The 20,031-nt window shown below is 41.8% G+C and overlaps 1 protein-coding gene across 1 annotated transcript in view; it reads right to left on the reverse strand.

The window, feature by feature from the left end:
- LOC145405883 (putative neural-cadherin 2) overlaps positions 1 to 20,031 on the reverse strand; it is a 482,786-nt gene that overhangs the window by 394,266 nt on the left and 68,489 nt on the right. The window contains exon 3 of the mRNA XM_080277140.1: positions 17,345 to 17,460. Coding sequence (XP_080133266.1) covers positions 17,345 to 17,460 — 116 coding nt within the window. The remainder of the gene's footprint in view (positions 1 to 17,344; positions 17,461 to 20,031) is intronic.

Genomic DNA, 20,031 nt, shown 5'->3' on the forward strand with positions numbered 1-20,031 from the left:
AGTTCATGTCCATTTTCCATTCCATCTTGCCATGAGACTGTTCAATTTCAGCCTGCCTCAAAGAAATGTATGTTCCCAAACCTCTAAACATTGTTTAATCCGCTTAGACTCCTGTCTATCTGGTGTCTTTGAATCTGCCTTCGTCGGAATGTTTTCTTGCACATAATTTTCCCCTGATATATAGTATTTCGAAAAGGAAGTATTACCATTCCTCCAATGTCAGCTCCTCATAGGTTAGGCTGACCGAAACAGCAATGTGTCTTCTTCAGTTCATCCACTTCGTGTACGATCTTCGAATATGTACTACAGAAAAAAACTGAAGTCAGTGCTTCCGGTGACTTACATGTACCGTGCATGGAGTGAGGTATTCAAATGAACTTTATGATAGCATATTTGAATTTGTTTTCGCAGAAGGTCAAGGAAAGAAGTGTATGGGATGTTTCCAAGTCTCGAATTATTCCTACAATAAAGCACATCTTAGTTACGATAGGGAAAATTGTCGTAGGCCGTGACTGCTTCTGCAGGAAGGATGCAGAAAGTAACATTCAAAATCTTCTCATGGCTTTATTCTAACAGCTAAAACAAATCCATGTTACGATAGGAAATCGGTCATAAAACCTGCCCTAGTATCCCACCTCAGGTTTGGCGCAACACGTTATAGCTACTTTGACGAGTTCTAACATATAGATTCCCCTGTAGGCTTTCTTGTGGTTGTCCATTTACCCCACTTCCCTCAACCACCCGTCCACGTTCGAAGGCACACTGCTATATTACCTCAGCTGAATACGGGAAATGAAATATGCATTATGTGAGAAATTAATGAAGTTTAGATACTGTGTTACGTTTTAAAGTATTTTACGCTTCTTTTCTCAGGAAGTTGTAAAAATAAGTAGTTTTAAAGCATTTTACTCTTTTTTTCACAGGAAGTTGTGAAAAAAAGTAAGTTCTGTGTCTTATTCACCTCTGTGTGGAGCACTGCTCTATCAGTCGTGAGAAGAAGGGTTACATTTTCGGCACCTCACCTTATGTCGTTATGCGGGATTCAGCCTGTGTGTGTGTGTGTGTGTGTGTGTGTGTGTGTGTGTGTGTGTGTGTGTGTGTGTGTGTGTGTGTGTGTGTGTGTGTGTGTGTGTGTGTGGCCACGCGTGCGCGCGCACTTTAACTCCTCCTAGGCTATTTAATGGATCTGAATGAAACCTCCCAAAGGTTTTCCTCTCGTTCTTGGAAAGGCCTTCTACTATATACAATTATCCAACCACGATTTTTAGGGGGGGTTAGCCTCAGCTCACCAAATTAATATTTCTCAGAAATAGTGAAAGGTGGCTTTGTCATCTAAGTACAAGCTGAACTCTCATCGGTAATGCAATATTTTGGGAAGGTGACCCACACTGATTCTTGGAGGGGGTCAACCCCATACCCAAAAATAAAAACGATCAGAAATTGGGAAGTGAACACATGGATTTCAACGAAATCGACATTCATCTCGCAGGACCGCGTATGCAATTTTTTATGTTTTCTCTGAATGCATAGGAAAGACAGCACATCTTCATTACTTGTTAATAGTTTTACCATAATGGGCACTTGTAAGTAGTGTGATCTCAATTTTTTATTTTTCATCAGTACTTATTCACTGATTTCCGTCAGTGTGTCTTCTCCAGTGTTAAATTTTCCTGTACGTTGAGTCAATAGTTGCTTCTCTTTTGAACTCTGCTTGTATCACCTTACCTACTACAAATTGCATGCAGAACCTCTAAAGCTACACATTCTCACGCCTGTCCTACCCGCTTATGCAAGAGGTAAGGGGATTTAGTTCGGCAGCTATCTTCGAGCTGACAACTAGACTGTATTTTGCAGTCTTTTCATTCCCTCTGACCATGACGTATGTTTTTTAAGCGCTGTCTGCTCAGTCATCTTAACATCAGTTGATCATGATTTCTGTCTCTCTTTTGTTCAGCTTTCTATAAAAGGGACAAACGTTGCTGCCTTCTAGCCAGTTCTGTCATGCCCACACCAGCGATATACTCTCTCTCTCTCTCTCTCTCTCTCTCGAGGTATTGCTGCTCTGGGGTTGCTGCCTTTTCTTCCTTCCTTCTTTCCTTCCCTCCATCCTTCCTCTTCTATCCTTCTTTCCTTTATTCTTTCCTTTTCTGTCTGCCTATGGGTGACTCTACATTGAGTGACAAGCCAAATGGCTTCCAGTACGCCTGGAAACCATTAACTATGCTGAGTGGTAACCGTATAACCAAATTATGGCGCCTGGTGGTTTAGTGGGCAATTGAGGCGTTCCAGTCGATTTGAGCCTGTGTAGATTTATAGCGAAGGGGTGGTTGGGGTTTATTGCTCATGTAATGCTATTCAGGGATGAGTGAAGCTGGTCACTCATTTGTCAGGACCAACTTGCCTAGCCCCGGGCTCCTACGCTCATGCTCCTCTTATGCTTTTGAAGAGGGATTATAATAGGTCCAGAAACTTTCTATTTCAGCTTTTGCAGTCTAACGCACAGTATTTGTGCGAATTTGTTTATTATTACCGGTGACCTCAAATGACCTCCGACCGATGACCTCAAATGACCTCCGACCGGCGACCTCAAATGACAGAAATCATCCTTACATAGCCTATGTCCGAGCTAGAGGTCATGTAAGTCTCTATGCCAAAAACTGGGCTGCTGGATCCAGTGTATTAATCATGTTATACCGGCGACCTCAAATGACTTCGGAGGTAAACTTCACATGGCCTATGTCCGAACTGGAGGTCATGTGAGTCTCCATGCCAAAAACTGGGCCGCAGGGGCACCTGGCGTTACCCTGGGCAAAAAGGAGAACACTGAACCGGTGACCTTAAATGATCCAGACTGAATTTTGATCCCTCTAAAACCATCCGGTGGTTAGCATGATTCAGAATGTATATGGGTCTGAGGGTCTCTGGCCCTTGATTTGGTTGTGACTGAAGGACAAACAAACAAACAACGCTAGTCTTATATATATATATATATATATATATATATATATATATATATATATATATATATATGTCACGAATCAATTCGCGACATTTCCCTTTTGTGAGAAGCCGCGAACTATTAGTGGAAAACTCACTGTTTTTCGTTCAGTTAACCGCTCATTCGGACGGAAGCTTTGTCAAATCAGTTTTTCATTGTCATACGTGATCGTCTCTGTGTGAGACATTAGCGCTTCCGATGAGCGATTGTTTTGGGCGCGTTTCGTTCACTCGACCGTTAGAAAATACGGCTTAGTGCTCCGCCTTTCTTTCCCACGATTTGAATTCAGTCTTGTGTTTGCTGTGACGGAGAAAGGGTCTGTGCTCAGAAGTGGAGAGGTCAGCTAGCACCCCAAGCTCCATTAGTACAGTTAATCCCAGTACTCCCACCTTAGTGGTGATACATAGTATTCATCGACTGGTATTTCTTTTGTGTATTTTGTAGTTTTAAGAGCTTAGTTAAGGTGTTTTTCCTAGGCGTAAGTATTTAGTTTCTGTGTGAGTGAGCGAGTGCGTCTCATTTAATTTGATTTGAAATGTAATGTTAAATTTATTTTTGTGATTAATAAATTTAACAGTTCTATTTCTTGAGCTTAATGTAGAGTAAAAATCTTGTTTCATTTCTCCATAATTAAGCTTATTTTCCATACAGCTCCTAGCTTGCATAAACATTTACTATTCATAACTGGTACTTAGACCAGTCTTGTTGTATTAACTTAAAATCCGTTGTGCCAGATAGGAGTTAATGCATCAGCAAGAACCTGATATTATTATTAGTATTAGTTATTTATTGTCAGGGGTGATGTAACTTTCTCCAGAGGCTAACAGTACAGTAATTCAGCAATTGGGAGTAATTAGTCTCTGCTGTGTACTGTTGAGAAAGTTTGTAAATTCTCGTTCTGAGAGAATCGTGCGAAGCAGGCCAGCGTAAAGTAATCGTCGTTTGATTTAGTAAGACAATCATTGTCCCTGCTCTTCAATATTATTGAATATTATTATCAAATTAAATAACATTTAACCATTTATTCCAAAATTACAGCGATATTTTAAAAACCCCGTGACAATTGGCGACCTCATTCCAGGATATTAACTCCTAGCTCTAAAGCTATTCACGAGATAGTGCTCACTCATTCATATTTAGGTATTTATTATTAAAGTTTATAGGCACAAGTTTACTGGTGTTTACCGTTAATTTAGCAAGTGAGTTTTTGCTTTATTAATCAATAGAGTACTTAACTCTAGTTTATTCTTGGTAACGCCACACGATTTTATTCGCTCCTGGGAAGTCGGCGTACCCATTGTGTTTATTATTGAGTCTTCCCAGTCATTTACATTTTTTATTTATTTTTGCCAGTTAACTAGATAAGACTGGTCACCACTAGCTTGTGTCTGTACTCTTTACTTGTGTCATTAGTATTCGTCGCCAAGCAGTCAGTACTCAGTTTCGGTTACTTAGTAAATTGAGCTAGCATCATGGCAGCCAGTGCTTATGTACAGGAAGCCAAAGATATTGGTCTCACAGACCCAGAGAAAATACAGAGTTACGTTCTCTCACGGTTCAATTACGAGCAAGAACGTGAGAAAGACGCTCGTGAACGTGAGCGAGAACAGCGCGAATATGAGCGAGAATAGCGTGAACATGAGCGAGAACAGCGCGAACACGAGCGAGAACAGCGCGAACACGAGCGAGAACAACGCGAACACGAGCTAGTACAAGAGCGAGAACAGCGCGAATACGAGCGTGAACAACGAGACAAAGAACGAGAACATGAACTTGAAGTGCTGAAGCTCAAGCGAGATTCCTTGGGTTCAGACACATCTGGTGCAGTTGGTTCAAGCTCCACGAGCGCTCTCCCTGCACATGTTATGGTGACACCACACATCAAGCTTCCTTCATACAAGGAAAGCGAGCGAATCGAGCCGTACATAGCTCGTTTTGAGGACATGGCAGACATGTATCAACTGGATGAGGCAGCTAAGCGGATCCAATTCCTTAGTTTATTTGAGGGCCCCGCCCTCGATATTCTCCACAGAATTCGTGGAGACAATCTCACATATGAGATGATGAAAGCTGCACTCATTAAGGCGTATGGTCTCACAGTAGACGACGCCAAAGTTCAGTTCATGCGAGCTCGTCTCCAAGACAAGGAGACAGCTGTTCAGTTCCTTGATCGTCTCACAGCTTACTTAAATGAGTGGATGGAGAAAGATGAAACTCCTTCCACGCGTGAGGGGATAATTGACCTTATGCTGCGTACACAGCTAGAGAGGTCGTGGCCTGCTGAGCTCATAGCACAGCTTAAGATCTGCCAGGTGAAAGATGCCAGCCAAATGGCAGAGAAGGCTGACGCATTCTTTACTGCATACGGGTATCAAGCTCGTAAGCAAAACACCTGGAGCAGAAAAGATACTGCCAAGTCTGGGAAGCCGTCTCAGACTGAACCCCAGCAACAAGGCCATTCTCAGAATAATGGCCAAGGTCCAAAACCGCAGTGGAAGGACCAGGGGCAAAACACTCAGAAACCTGAGTGGAAGCGGTACAACAAGTACCCTAACCAGCAGCAGTATCAGCCACGCAACCGACCGTCGGGACAAACTTTTCCACCACCAGCTCAAAAGAGGCAGGAAGCGAATGCAGCCTTCATTCCTCAGCAGCAGCCTGGTGGTCACGTCCCTACCAGTGTGGGTACTTCCCCACAGTTCACTAGTCCCACAGTGACAGTGAACCCCCCTCCACAGATGGCCAATGTTCCATCTTCCCAATATAATTGTCAAGGCACAATGTTCGCCGCATCAGTTCAGCAGCCTCATGAGTGGCTAGCTGCTTCCTCCACAGGCCCTCCCACAGGTGACAGTACCTTCCTTGTTCAGCAAGGGTTTGTGGGAGACATTCCTGTGAAGGTCCTGAGAGACAATGGTTCCTCAGGTTGCTCTGTCAAGCAGAGTCTAGTTCGGCCTGAGCAGTATACAGGTCGACAGATCCATGCAAAGCTTATTGATGGATCAGTGAGATTGTTCCCTGAGGCATGTATCCAGGTGACATCTCCATTTTATACTGGTACAACACTTGCAGTTGTCATGCCAGAGCCTCTATTTGACTTGATAGTAGGCAATATTCAAGGAGCCAAGGATAGTTGCTCCGATGATGGCGCCACTCAGACTTCGGCTGCTGCGGTAACACGAGCCATGACTGAGGCTCCAAACTGTGTCACCCCAGTGATCATGGAATCGCCGCAAGATCTGATGTGTAGTCAATTTGTTGTACAAGAACAACATTCTGACCCGACACTTGCTGCCATGCGGAACAAACAAAAGGGTCGAGTGATTAAGTATTCACGGGGAGGTCGAGCCAAGTTCCTTCGTAAACAAGGTCGGCTCTACCGTGAGTCACGAACACCCGAGGGTGAGGTTCGACTGCAGTTTGTCGTTCCCGCCAAGTACCGCCTAGCAGTGTTACAATGGGGTCATTGTTCAGCCTCAGGAGGTCACATGGGGAAAAGGAAGACCCAGGGCCGTATCCGAGCTGACTTTTTCTGGCCAGGGATGGGACGGGACATAGATAGTTTTGTCCGTTCCTGCAGTGTGTGCCAAAGTATCGCCACTACTCAGGGACATGCCCTTCCTGTGCCATTTATAACCACACCTGTAATCTCTGAGTCAGTTGAGAGACAGGGTAGTGGTGAAGTGGGTGCAGACCTGACGTCTCGCCCATTGGCCCCACAGGACACATTATGTCCAGGGCCTTTACATACATATTATGTACCGTAGGTTAAGGGGGAAGTTGAGAGGCGACTTGAGGCTATGGAAGACCCAAGTTTGCATAAGGATTCTCAGCTTCCCGGTACTAATAGAAGTACTGTAGGTTAAGGGGGAAGTTCGAGAGAGAACTCCGCAGTGGCGACTTGAGGCTATGGAAGACCCAAGTTTGCACAAGGATTCTCAGCTTCCCGGTACTAATAGAAGTACTGTAGGTTAAGGGGGAAGTGAGAACTCCGCAGAGGCGACTTGAGGCTATGGAAGACCCAAGTTTGCACAAGGATTCTCAGCTTTCCGGTACTAATATAAGTATTGTATTGTAGGTTAAGGGGGAAGTGAGAACTCTGCAGAGGCGACTTGAGGCTATGGAAGACCCAAGTTTGCACAAGGATTCTCAGCTTTCCGGTACTAATATAAGTATTGTATTGTAGGTTAAGGGGGAAGAGAGAACTCCGCAGAGGCGACTTGAGGCTATGGAAGACCCAAGTTTCCACAAGGATTCTCAGCTTTCCGGTACTAATATAAGTATTGTATTGTAGGTTAAGGGGGAAGTGAGAACTCTGCAGAGGCGACTTGAGGCTATGGAAGACCCAAGTTTGCACAAGGTTTCTCAGCTCTCCGATATTAATATAAGTACTGTAGGTTAGGCACAGGTTGAGGACCCGTGTGCAGTTCGAGGCTATGGAAGACCCGAGTTTGCACAGGGATTCTCAACTGGCCGACCATAATCGTGTGCTAAAATTAATGGCGACCTCGAGTGTACTTTTCATAGCATGTACTGACTGCTAGCCAGAGAGAGTAATTGTAACATAATAAGAATTTTGTCTCATTGACACTTTTGATGCTCCACCTTAATTGGTTTTGCAGGTTCAGCAATGGGTGCAGCAGTTTTGCTGTGCGGGCCAGCTGATCGTCTGCCGCACGCTGCTGCCTCTTCTCCTCTGCCTTCGTCGTCGCCATATTATTTACTGTGTCATTTTACACGTAGGTACAGTTACACTACAACTGTCACACCTACACCGTGTATTACATACACCACGCTACACAACAATTAGTTGTCAGTGTAAATGTAGCGAATTTTCGCTCAGTTTGACCTGAGTACAGGATTTTCACCGTCGTCACGGAGTTTTTCCCTCAAGCTTGCTTCTATTAACGTAAATACGAGGTTTTTTCGCTCATTGGCGACTGTGACTTTCTCCTGTAGCAGGATAGCACACACACCACAGTGTGAATCTTGTGTGACTGAGTTAGGATTTATATGTATGTATATTGAAATCTTTCTTCTGAAGGAAGAAAGATTTAATTTTCATGGGGCGTAATGTCACGAATCAATTCGCGACATTTCCCTTTTGTGAGAAGCCGCGAACTATTAGTGGAAAACTCACTGTTTTTCGTTCAGTTAACCGCTCATTCGGACGGAAGCTTTGTCAAATCAGTTTTTCATTGTCATACGTGATCGTCTCTGTGTGAGACATTAGCGCTTCCGATGAGCGATTGTTTTGGGCGCGTTTCGTTCACTCGACCGTTAGAAAATACGGCTTAGTGCTCCGCCTTTCTTTCCCACGATTTGAATTCAGTCTTGTGTTTGCTGTGACGGAGAAAGGGTCTGTGCTCAGAAGTGGAGAGGTCAGCTAGCACCCCAAGCTCCATTAGTACAGTTAATCCCAGTACTCCCACCTTAGTGGTGATACATAGTATTCATCGACTGGTATTTCTTTTGTGTATTTTGTAGTTTTAAGAGCTTAGTTAAGGTGTTTTTCCTAGGCGTAAGTATTTAGTTTCTGTGTGAGTGAGCGAGTGCGTCTCATTTAATTTGATTTGAAATGTAATGTTAAATTTATTTTGTGTGATTAATAAATTTAACAGTTCTATTTCTTGAGCTTAATGTAGAGTAAAAATCTTGTTTCATTTCTCCATAATTAAGCTTATTTTCCATACAGCTCCTAGCTTGCATAAACATTTACTATTCATAACTGGTACTTAGACCAGTCTTGTTGTATTAACTTAAAATCCGTTGTGCCAGATAGGAGTTAATGCATCAGCAAGAACCTGATATTATTATTAGTATTAGTTATTTATTGTCAGGGGTGATGTAACTTTCTCCAGAGGCTAACAGTACAGTAATTCAGCAATTGGGAGTAATTAGTCTCTGCTGTGTACTGTTGAGAAAGTTTGTAAATTCTCGTTCTGAGAGAATCGTGCGAAGCAGGCCAGCGTAAAGTAATCGTTGTTTGATTTAGTAAGACAATCATTGTCCCTGCTCTTCAATATTATTGAATATTATTATCAAATTAAATAACATTTAACCATTTATTCCAAAATTACAGCGATATTTTAAAAACCCCGTGACAATATATATATATCCCATTGGATCCCAGGGGTGCTGGGCAAGGCATGGCGCTGGGTGGGTACTAAGCGTACCGCCCTCCACCTATCGGCTCATAGTCACGAAGCTCATAGGTCCCTACCCGGGGGTTCCCTACTTGATAAAGACTTGAAAAATCCCAGTTCTGTCCAATATTCCGGACACTGGGCTCCAATGGGTTAAATATATATATATATATATATATATATATATATATATATATATATATATATATATATATATATATATATATATATATATATATATATCGGTAGGTAGGTAGAAAGATAGACAGACCAAATTCCTTCAGATTAAGAATGTTAGCAATAGTACACACACACACACACACACACACACACACACACACTCACACAGGAATATATATATATATGATATACTGGTGGCTAATATTTCTAATTTCAAAGGATTATAAATTTTTTTCTATCCAAACGAGATTTCCTTTAATATAACGCGTAAGGGAAGAAGGCAGCTGATATGGACAAAGTGTGATGTTAACGGAGAGGGTTTGGCACACATCTGTTCCTGACTATACACCCAGTGAAAACTTATTCTGGCATTAAGAGAACATCATCATAATCATCATCATCCCTTGTTTTCCCTACCATAGATTGGTTGAAGTTGGATCGTGAAAGCAAGAATAGAAGAGAAAATATAATAATGGGAGAATGAATCAACAGCATGCGTCATGAAATGGGCCACACACTCATTTACTTACCATTCGAGCCCCTGAATCCGGACTCTACATCACAGGCACTGGTTTGCACATATATCGCTTCTTATTGATTATCAGTCATTCAGTCCAACGACTGTCAAGTTATAAAACGGTGTCAAACGTTTATCGTACACCATGCCGTTCAAAATTCATCCAGATCTCTTGATCCCCAGTCAGTTCTCTATGCTTATCAGCCTTTGTAGGTCGCTTTCTTACACACTCATACAACTACCCGCCATCGTAGCAAATGACGCCTCCCACCTACAAACTCACATAAATCGTCTTTACCACCCTATTTATATCCGTTCTCGTCGTAAGACTATGCTGTCTAAGCACAACTGTCTTCATCTTTATTGTCCACAGACCTTCTTATTCCGTTCGGATCATATTTTTTTCTTAACCTGTCCACTCTCCAATATCCAAATGCATATCTCAATAATCCAGTTTTCACTACCCTAGAACGTGACTGTTCGTTTTCATGCAATACCAAAGTCTTACGCCTATACAGCTGTATATAAACATGGGCACTGAATCTTTTTTAATTAAATTATCCTGCAGCTTCCACACTCAAATCTCTGCTTTCATGGCACTCCCCATTTTCCTATCCACTTTCCATCCCTCGGCCATTATAATTCCACTTTGCACACTTTCATCTCTTTTCCATCATTGCACCAAGGTACTGTACTCGTACACAAACTCTCTCAGCAAATGAAGTCTCTCTCCATTAAGTAAAACATAACACTGTGAGTCATCATTTCCTTCCTGTTACATATACTTTTAAATCACGGCACTCACAGACACCAGTACAACTCAGTATTCGGACTAGTTTGACGTGCTCTTCTTCACTTGTAAGTAGCACAGTATCATCTGCTTACATCAAATTTGAGGAGTTTTGCCTTCTTACATTCATTACTGTTCTCATCTTTCAATACAATCTCAAGCTTCTACCCCTCATCCATATATATATATATATATATATATATATATATATATATATATATATATATATGTGTGTGTGTGTGTGTGTGTGTGTGTCAGGAGAGAGAGAGAGAGATAGAGAGAGAGAGAGAGAGAGAGAGGAGAAATATACTGAGGTGGTTTGGCCATGTGGAGAGGATGGAGAACAAGAGACTAACGAGGAAAGTGTATGTAAGTGAGGTGGCGGGGGGAGGAGGGAGCGGGAGGCCAAGGATGAAATGGAGGGATAGAGAGGTATATGAGAGAGGGGGTGTGAGGTGGGAGCAGGGCAGTGAAATGGCTGGGGACAGGGCGACATGGAGGCTGCATATTCTTAACGCCCTATGAAATAATCCGATTACAACACCGGACTCTGTTCTCAGACTGTGAGCCGATAGAAAATGGATGAGGAATATGCAGCAGTGAGTTTCTGGAAGAAAAATTTCAATATAACATTGTCAGATTCACACTTAAGTTATCAAATTGGGTTGTTAATGAGGTTGAAAAAGTAAGCTATAAACATAAAGAACATACCCAAGGACTGCAAGCTGGAAACGAGGAGGTGTACACCCGCGGACATATGAACCTGCTACATAACAAGTGGCTGGTTGGCGATACCCGGCAACCTGCCGTAGTTCGGCGCAGAATTCTATGAATGAACCTCATCACTTGTAACGGTGATCCCGGTTGGCTGCTTGATATTGTGGTTTAGTTGTTATGCAAAAAAGGAATAATCTTCGACAATTATGTATGAATATTTATGTGAAATGATTATTTTTACTAGTGTTCCTTACAAGCTTTTTTTTTTCTTAAAGGTGTGATAGAATTTAATTAGAAAGAAAACACCAGATTCGGCAGTATCTTACTCCCATGCATACCACACGATCTCATAGGGCCAGCATAAATATAATACTGGTTAATGGAATTCATTGAAAATGTCTTTCACAGTAGATAGATTAATACATTCTTATTGCTAAAGCACCGGGTGCCATAATATATTGAAGGTAACTAACTGAAATTAAACAGTGACAACAGTTTACCATCTTGCTCTGCCACCTCCACCACAGCAGGGTGGAGGCCCGTCGTGTCAGGGTGACCAACTGTTCTATCCCTTATCACCTAGACATAAGATACACTTCTATATTAAAATGAATTTTATTAGTCAGCACCCTCATTATGTTTCCCATAATACAGGCAGTGTTACTGTGAGGTGTAAGGGCCAAGGCTAGCAGATCAAACCCTGCTTGAGCCCTCTATGAATGTGATACATAACCATGCATTATTACTAATATAGCCTGTTTGATATGTAACAAAGAATATGTGATGGAAAATAATATTAATATTTCTCCAAGCGATAAAATATAAACACTAAGTTATTACTTTCACTCACATGTATCGGATGAAAGCTCCGTAATGAGAACACTAAAGTGATTGTTTCATCAACCTGCAACCCTTGACCTTAAAACTTGTCGCACTAAAATAAATTCGAGATACGATTCCCACGCAAGTGCTTCATGGTGTCTTTAGCTATTGGTGAACAAAATTTTCATATCTATTGATATCATTCCCATTCATAATGATAAATCATCAAAATCTTTAACAACGCCAACTGTCTAACTGTCAGACATCCGGATTAACATCTCACATTTCCCACTTTTCAATTTGCTGTCATAAATTATTTCCTCCCTCTTTGTGCCTGCTTCTATGGCTGTCCCGTCCCCTGTGTATGAGGTGCCACATGATTTTGTTGAATCTTCATGACCATAAACATTTTCTAACTGGTGTACATGTTTGTTCTATCTGCATGGACTAGTAGCTGGAAAACATCAAGGGGCAAATGTTTTCGTTACCATATGCTTTTTGCACAATGGACACACACCGTAGCAACAGCGATTCCATAGCATCTCATCATAATATTAGTCACTCGCACTACTCGCATTTTATCACCCATCTCTCCCACATTCCACACTTGTCACCTCTGCCATGCCTACCCCTATTATTTCCTTCCACCACTACGACGTCTTGAAATCCTGATTGTCTCACCACTAACTCTCCCTATAAACCCATAATAGATAGCTTATATAACCATATGTTATTATATTTAACATATCATGGTCTGACCCTTGTCTCAAGAAGCAAGCATGATGACCATTCATATTTTAATCTCTGTGTTGGGAAGAATAGCTTACCTCTGTCTGCATCATACTAAATATCAGGGGAGGCATGTATCACAATACTTGCCAGTGTTAAGCATAATTATATCCTTAAGGATTTTTCACGTAGCATATATAACATGATTAAGAGATAACATTACGTGTATTAGCAAGAATGGAAAGCATGACGATGGAATGAGTGTGTTTTTGGTGTATCAACTGAGGTAACGAGGGAGCAGACGTTGATGGTTAGGCAGTTAGTGTTATTGATGATGATTCAGATGCTTTACAAAATTTGTGAATGGGAGTGATATCAGCGGATATGAAAATTTTGTTCACCAATAGCTAAAATATCATGAAGCACATGCACGGGAATCATATCTCGAAATTATTATAGTGCGACAGGTTTTAAGGTGAAGGGTTGCAGGCTGATGAAACAATCACTTTAGTGTTCTCTTTAAACAGCTTTCATCCGATGCATGTGAGTGAAAGTAATAACTTAGTGATTATATTTTATCGTTTGGGTAAATATTAATATTATTTTCCACCAAATATTCTTTGTTACATATCAAACAGGCTATAATAGTAATAATGTATGGAGATGTATGACTTTCATAGAAGGCCCAAGCAGGGTTTGATCTGCTAGCCTTGGCCCTTACACCTCACAGTAACATTGCCTGTATTATGGGAAACATAATGGAGGCGCGAACTAATAAATTTCGTTTTAATATAGAAGTGTATCGTATGTCTAGGTGATACGGGATGGAACAGTTGGTCACCCTGACACGACGGGCTTCCACCCTGCTGTGGTGGAGGTGGCATATCAAGGTGAGAAACTGTTGTCACTGTTTAATTTCAGTTAGTTACCTTCATTGTATTATGGCACCCGGTGCTTTAACAATAAGAATGTATTGATCTACCAACTGTGAAGGACAATTTCGTTGAACTCCAATAACCAGTATTATATTCATGCTGGCCCTACGACATCATGTGGTATGCCTGGGAGTAAGATACTCCCGAATCTGGTGGTTTCTTTCTAATTAAATTCTATCACACCTTTAAGAAATAAAGCTTGTAAGGAACACTAGTAAAAATAATCATTTCACATAAATATTCATACATATTTGTCGAGGATTATTCTTTTTTTGCATAATAACTACACCACATAATCAAGCAGCCAACCGGGATCACCGTTACAAGTGATGAGGTTCATTCATAGAATTCTACGCCGTACTACTGCAGGTTGCCGGGTATCGCCAACCAGCCACACTTGACGTGTAGTAGGTTCATATGTCCGCGGGTGTACATAGCCGTCCCAAATTCCTCAGGGTCGGCATGTTTGGAGAAATTCTTCAGAGGAAGCATCGCACCACCATCAGGAAAGAAAATGAATGATGCCGTGAAGATGAGAAACAAGGAGAGGAATAACGTCGAGATCAGTGTGGTCTATACAATGTCTTGTAGAAACTGTTCTTCCGTATATTGTGGTGAATCCTCCCGGGGCCTTAATAAGAGGTTATATGAACATAAGAACAATGTAAGGTGTCACAGAGCATCAAATTCTTTAGTTGTTCACATTGATGAGTACAATAACTCGCCCAATTGTGAGGAGGTACAAATAATACAAAAGGGTTTAAATAAATGTGTAAGGAGGACAATGGAAGCAGCTCACATCTGTGCAAACAAGGGCAGCACAACTGACCATCCTGACGGCTTTTTGTGCTGGGCGAGGCCTAACGCGGAAGTAGCAATCAGAAGAGGCGGCGAAGTAATGTCAGGTCTTGGGGTGAATGGACACCCAGCATGAAGGAGTGATCCCACGGGTACTTAAGCAGCTCACATCAGTCCGAATGTAGCATTCTCTTTGATAAAGGCCTCTGGTCGATACGTTAGAGATTGAACTCCAGCCTCTCACCAGTGATTTTCCTAACTTCCCAACCGAATATATATATATATATATATATATATATATATATATATATATATATATATATATATATATATATATATATATATATATATGAGGACATCACAAAACACTGAATTTCAAGGTAAATATAAAAGCCAGAATCTCATTTACTATGCTGGTTTGTAACCTTGCAACTTTTCTTTGATCTAAGGGAACGATAATCCAGGTGGCATGGATTATCGTTCCCTCACTCTGTATTCGTATTCGCTGCCAACGGTACAGAGAGAAAAGACAACGACAAAAGAAAAACTAAGTAACTGTTTCACATAATGGCTGGTTGAGGCGCACCTCACGTAGGTGTGTGTGTGTGTGTGTGTGTGTGTGTGTGTGTGTGTGTGTGTAAAATGTCTTGAGTCTGTGAGGGAATAATTATGAGAGAAGCCTTATTAACATGTGAGACAGTAAACTAGGTCCACAAAACGCTTGAAAATGAGCCAGAATTAGGGAGCATTCCGGCAAGTGGAAAAAGTGGTCATGAAAAGCAGGCAGCGCTCATTAAGAAGACATTTCACGGTATACGGTCAAAGTGCTTAGTCCGGCAGTGTTCCTCCAGCTACCTCTACTTTATCTTCAAACAGGAAGTACTCAAAGAATATATTGTTACATGTTTTGTATTCAAGAGTAATTAAGTAAACCTGCGGATGAGATGGACAATGTATATATATTTTACCAGTTTTAAGTGCAGAATATAATAGAAACTTTCATATACGTCAAACGGATATACTGTATAAGAGGTGGTACTGTTCCACGCTAGTATGTACATGAATACCTGTAGTACTTTTCTGTAGAAATTAATGTCTCCTTGAGCATTAGAAGGTAGGTGAAAAGATGAAAAGCAAGTAAACAGGCGGAGCCCTAGTTGTCCTAGTTCTGTACCCAAGACAAGACCAACAAAAGGAAGAAGGAAAACATCATCACATATCTTTCCTGTGCACAGTACCGAGGAGCTGTTGCAGGATGACTTTCATCTGATGGAACTGGTCCACTCAGACTACTTGAATGTTAAGACGAAGAGCCTTGCTTCTGAGTTAGGAACGAATATCTTTAGTTACCAGTCAAATTACCCTTCATTTTGACCACATTTGGTCACGATCGGAGAGGATATTGGTTAGAGATTCCGTCAGGTTAGAACAAACGTGCTGGAGCACACTGTGTTCATAATGGAATGGGTGAAATACACAACACACCAGACTTGTGACGTCAGCATTAATAATAACATCACCACCATCACAACCATCTTCTCCGTTATCATCATCACCCCAGCACCCCCATTTCCGTCTTCTCCGTCCACAGCACCGCCCCAACCACAGTCACCACTATCAGCAAAATTAAGACCACTTTTATCACCATCACCAACACCATCATCACCATCCAAGCCTCATCACCTCCATTACCATTATCAGCATCACAACTAACGCCAAAATCATTATAACCATTATTAACTCCACGATTCTCATCATCACCAACGCCATCTCCATCACCAGATCCATCACTCATCTCCCCAGGTATCATCACTATCATCATCATAATCATCAACACCACCAGAGACATCACCATCGCTACCAGTGCGCACCACAATTATCATCACTATCAGTACCAATGCTAATGACCACTCTTTCATCGCAATTACCAACATTACAATTACTTTACTTAGTTGTAGGTGGTGGCGACCATCATCCATTCACTTGATGTAGTGCTGCCTACTTCTTCCTTAAAATTTATCATTCTTTTTCTATGCCTGCCCTCCTCTCTTCCTATGTCTCCCATCTTTCCTGTCACTTCATATTGCTTTTCTTTCCTTTACAGGTGGCTGTACAATGAGTGACAAGCCAAATGGTTTCTTGTAAGCCAGGAAACCGTTTGCAGCGCTGGGTGGTAACCATATAACCAAACCATACGTGCTCCCTACGTGTCAACAAATGGGTTGGTGGAGGGTTAGTGCCCCTCCCTGTAAAACAAATAACTCAGAGTCAAATGGCCACCCCTTACGGGATTATGGCGTCTGGCAATAGATAGACAGATAGATAGAGACCACCACAATCAGGGCCATGACTACATGTAGTATTTACATCACTATCCTCACACCACTACTGGCGTTGACCTCTTCAACTTCTTTCATAACCTATTTTCACAACTATCATCACATCACCTCCACCACCGACCACTCCAGCTTTCACCATCATCATTACTAAAGTCATCATCACCACCGCCATCATGACCGCCACCCAATATACATCACCACCACAACACCACCACTACCTCAGACCACTCCATCTTTCACCACCATCATTACAAGCACCACCATAACCACCATCACCAACCTACACATCATAATCATCATCAACAGCACTTTTACTAAGAATACCATCACCACCGCCACCATCATAGTCATCACAGTCACCATAACTACTAACCTTGGGCTGGAGTTCATAGTCGAGGTGGGCTGCGAGTGTGATGAGTCCTGATCGCTGGTGTATGGTGAACAGACCGTCCTTATTGCCACCAGTGATGCTGTACCTCACCACCGCGCCTGTGGGTGAGGCTGGGGTTAGTAGGAGAGCATGAAAGAAGCTATGAGAATACGATTTTTTTTTATGTGTCCAACTCTGGGCATGGGAGTCACAGCCTGTTCCTAAGGATTCTCTTTCATACCACACACTTCCACATTTCACCACTTCGGCACTAACACCCAGCGTCCATACTGAATACACGCTAGGGCTGTCTCAAACAGAACCGGTGTATTGATCTTAGAGGGGGTATTTTTACTACATGTGGGAGGGTCTTCTGATAGATCAATAAAGTCTGCTTTATGAAATTCAAATCTTTAAACTGTTCCCTGCCCCAGCCGGGGTCGAACCTGAGTCCATTAGGACTACAGACCACCTCTCTCCCGATTCAACCACCGCCCCCTTCTATCAAGAGGCCGAGGGAATAATAAGTCAGAACTAGGAAAGGCTGAAAAAGGCCGAGAGAATAATAGGTTAGCAAGAGGAATGGCTGAATTTAGCCCGGGGAATATTAGGTAAGATGCACATAAATATACATAGTATAGAGGGAACGGGGATCGTGTTGACGGAAGCCTATTTCATTACGTGCTCTTAGGGAGGTCGTTGCTGGGAACAGTTGCTGATACGAGGGCCGTGAAAGGACAATGTGGAGGTTTGGTAGATCATATGATTGTGGTATACAAGATCAAGCTGAGAGGAGCGAGATGGACCAGGAGAGAGAGGAGCAGTCTGGGAGAAAGACTGAAAAGTCGAGAAGCTGAGGATCAAAGAAAAGGCAGATGAATACAGGACCAAAGTAGTGGAGGCGTTATAATCAGTGAATTGGAATGCAATAGATCTGGACAGCCTGTGCAATGCATATAGGGATAGCTTAGTTAGGAATGCTAAAGCAGTGTGTGGTGTCGCATGAGTAACAAGAAAGAAGAAAGGTACGGCATGGTGGGATGAAGAGGATATGAGAGCATTGGAAGAAAAAAGGAAGAAGTGGCAAGAGTGGTTATAGAACTGGAGTTCAATTGAATTAAGAACTGCATATAATGACAGCAAGAAGTACGCGAAGAGACTACTGAAGAGGAAAAAGAAGGGGGTAAATGATGATCTAGATAGAAAACTGAATGCAAATTACTCTGAAAATAGGAAGTTATTCTGCAAAGAGGTGCGGAAATGTAGAAGTAACAGCGGAAAGAAAAGTGAAAGTGTGAAGGATGTAAGCGGTAGATTATTAACCCATGGGGATGAAGTAAGGACAAGATGGAAAGAATATTTTGATAGCCTGATGAATGGGGATTGAGAGAAAAGACCGGCTGTAAACATGATTGGTTTGGGGTGTGTGCAGAGACGGAATGCAGTGCCAGGAAAAGTGACACTCGTACAGGTGAAGAACGCTGTGCAGCGGCTGAAAAATGGGAAGGCTGTGATTGTACCACTGTACAAAAATAAAGGTGAGCGAAGCAAGTGCAAGAATTATCGTGGTATAAGTTTATTGAGTGTGGTAGTGAAGGTATATGGAAGAATTATTATGGAGAAAGTAAAAAAGATATCAGAAGCCCTAGTGAGTAATGAACAGGGTGGCTTTAGGAGTGGCAGAGGATGTGTGGATCAATTATTTGTTTGGGAAAGTGAAGAAGGCTTCTGAGGAGGACTATATGGTGTTTATGGCATTAATGGATCTGGAAAAAGCATACGACAAAGTAAACATAGAAGGATTGTGGAAGGTTTGCGCATGTACGGTGTAGATGGTAAGCTGCTAGGTGCTGTCAATAGTTTTTTATGATAATAGTGAGGCATGTGTAAGGGTCAATGGACATCTAAATGAATGGTTCACGATCAGTGTGGGCGTGCGACAAGGTTGTGTGATGTCTACATGGCTGTTCAATTCATATATATATATATATATATATATATATATATATATATATATATATATATATATATATATATATATATATATATATATATGGATGGATGGGGTGATAAGTAAAAACATGAGTAATGGAAAGAGAGATGGCTTTGGTAATGAATGGTGATGGTTGGAATATTTCAAATTTGTTGTACGCTGATGATGCAGTGCTACTTGCAAATATCGGACAAGAACTTGGTAGATTAGTGCAGAGTTTTGCTGATATACGGGAGCGTCGTGCCTTAAGAGTAAACGTAGAAAAGAATAAAGTGATGGTGATCGAAAGAGAAGGTGACTCCCAGTGTGATGTTACAGTGAATGGAGAGAGACTGGATTTTGGTGAGAGAGTTCAATTACCTGCGTACAATAGTAGAAAAGAGAGCAAAATGAGAAGTGGAGAGCGACACAAGGAAGGAAAGTACTTGGTGCTATGAACTCCTTGATAAGAAGCAAAGGCTTGAGTGTTGCAGTTGTGCGCTGCTTATATGAAGGAAAGTTAGTGCCAACTTTAACATATGAATATGAAACTAAGGCGTGGCATGAAAATGAAAAGTCAGTAGTGAAAGCAGTGGAGATGGGACTGCTGGGGAATGTATGCGGAGTGCAGAGAGTGGATGGGATACGAAATATTGCAATTCGTGAAAAGATGAAGAGTGAGGAAGTCTGTGGACACAAGAATCGAAGAGAGTGTACT

The sequence above is a fragment of the Coenobita brevimanus genome, chromosome 68, assembly GCF_032717465.1.
Source record: "Coenobita brevimanus isolate Jiangsu-jjx chromosome 68, ASM3271746v2, whole genome shotgun sequence".
NCBI classification, from domain to species: Eukaryota; Metazoa; Arthropoda; class Malacostraca; order Decapoda; family Coenobitidae; genus Coenobita; species Coenobita brevimanus.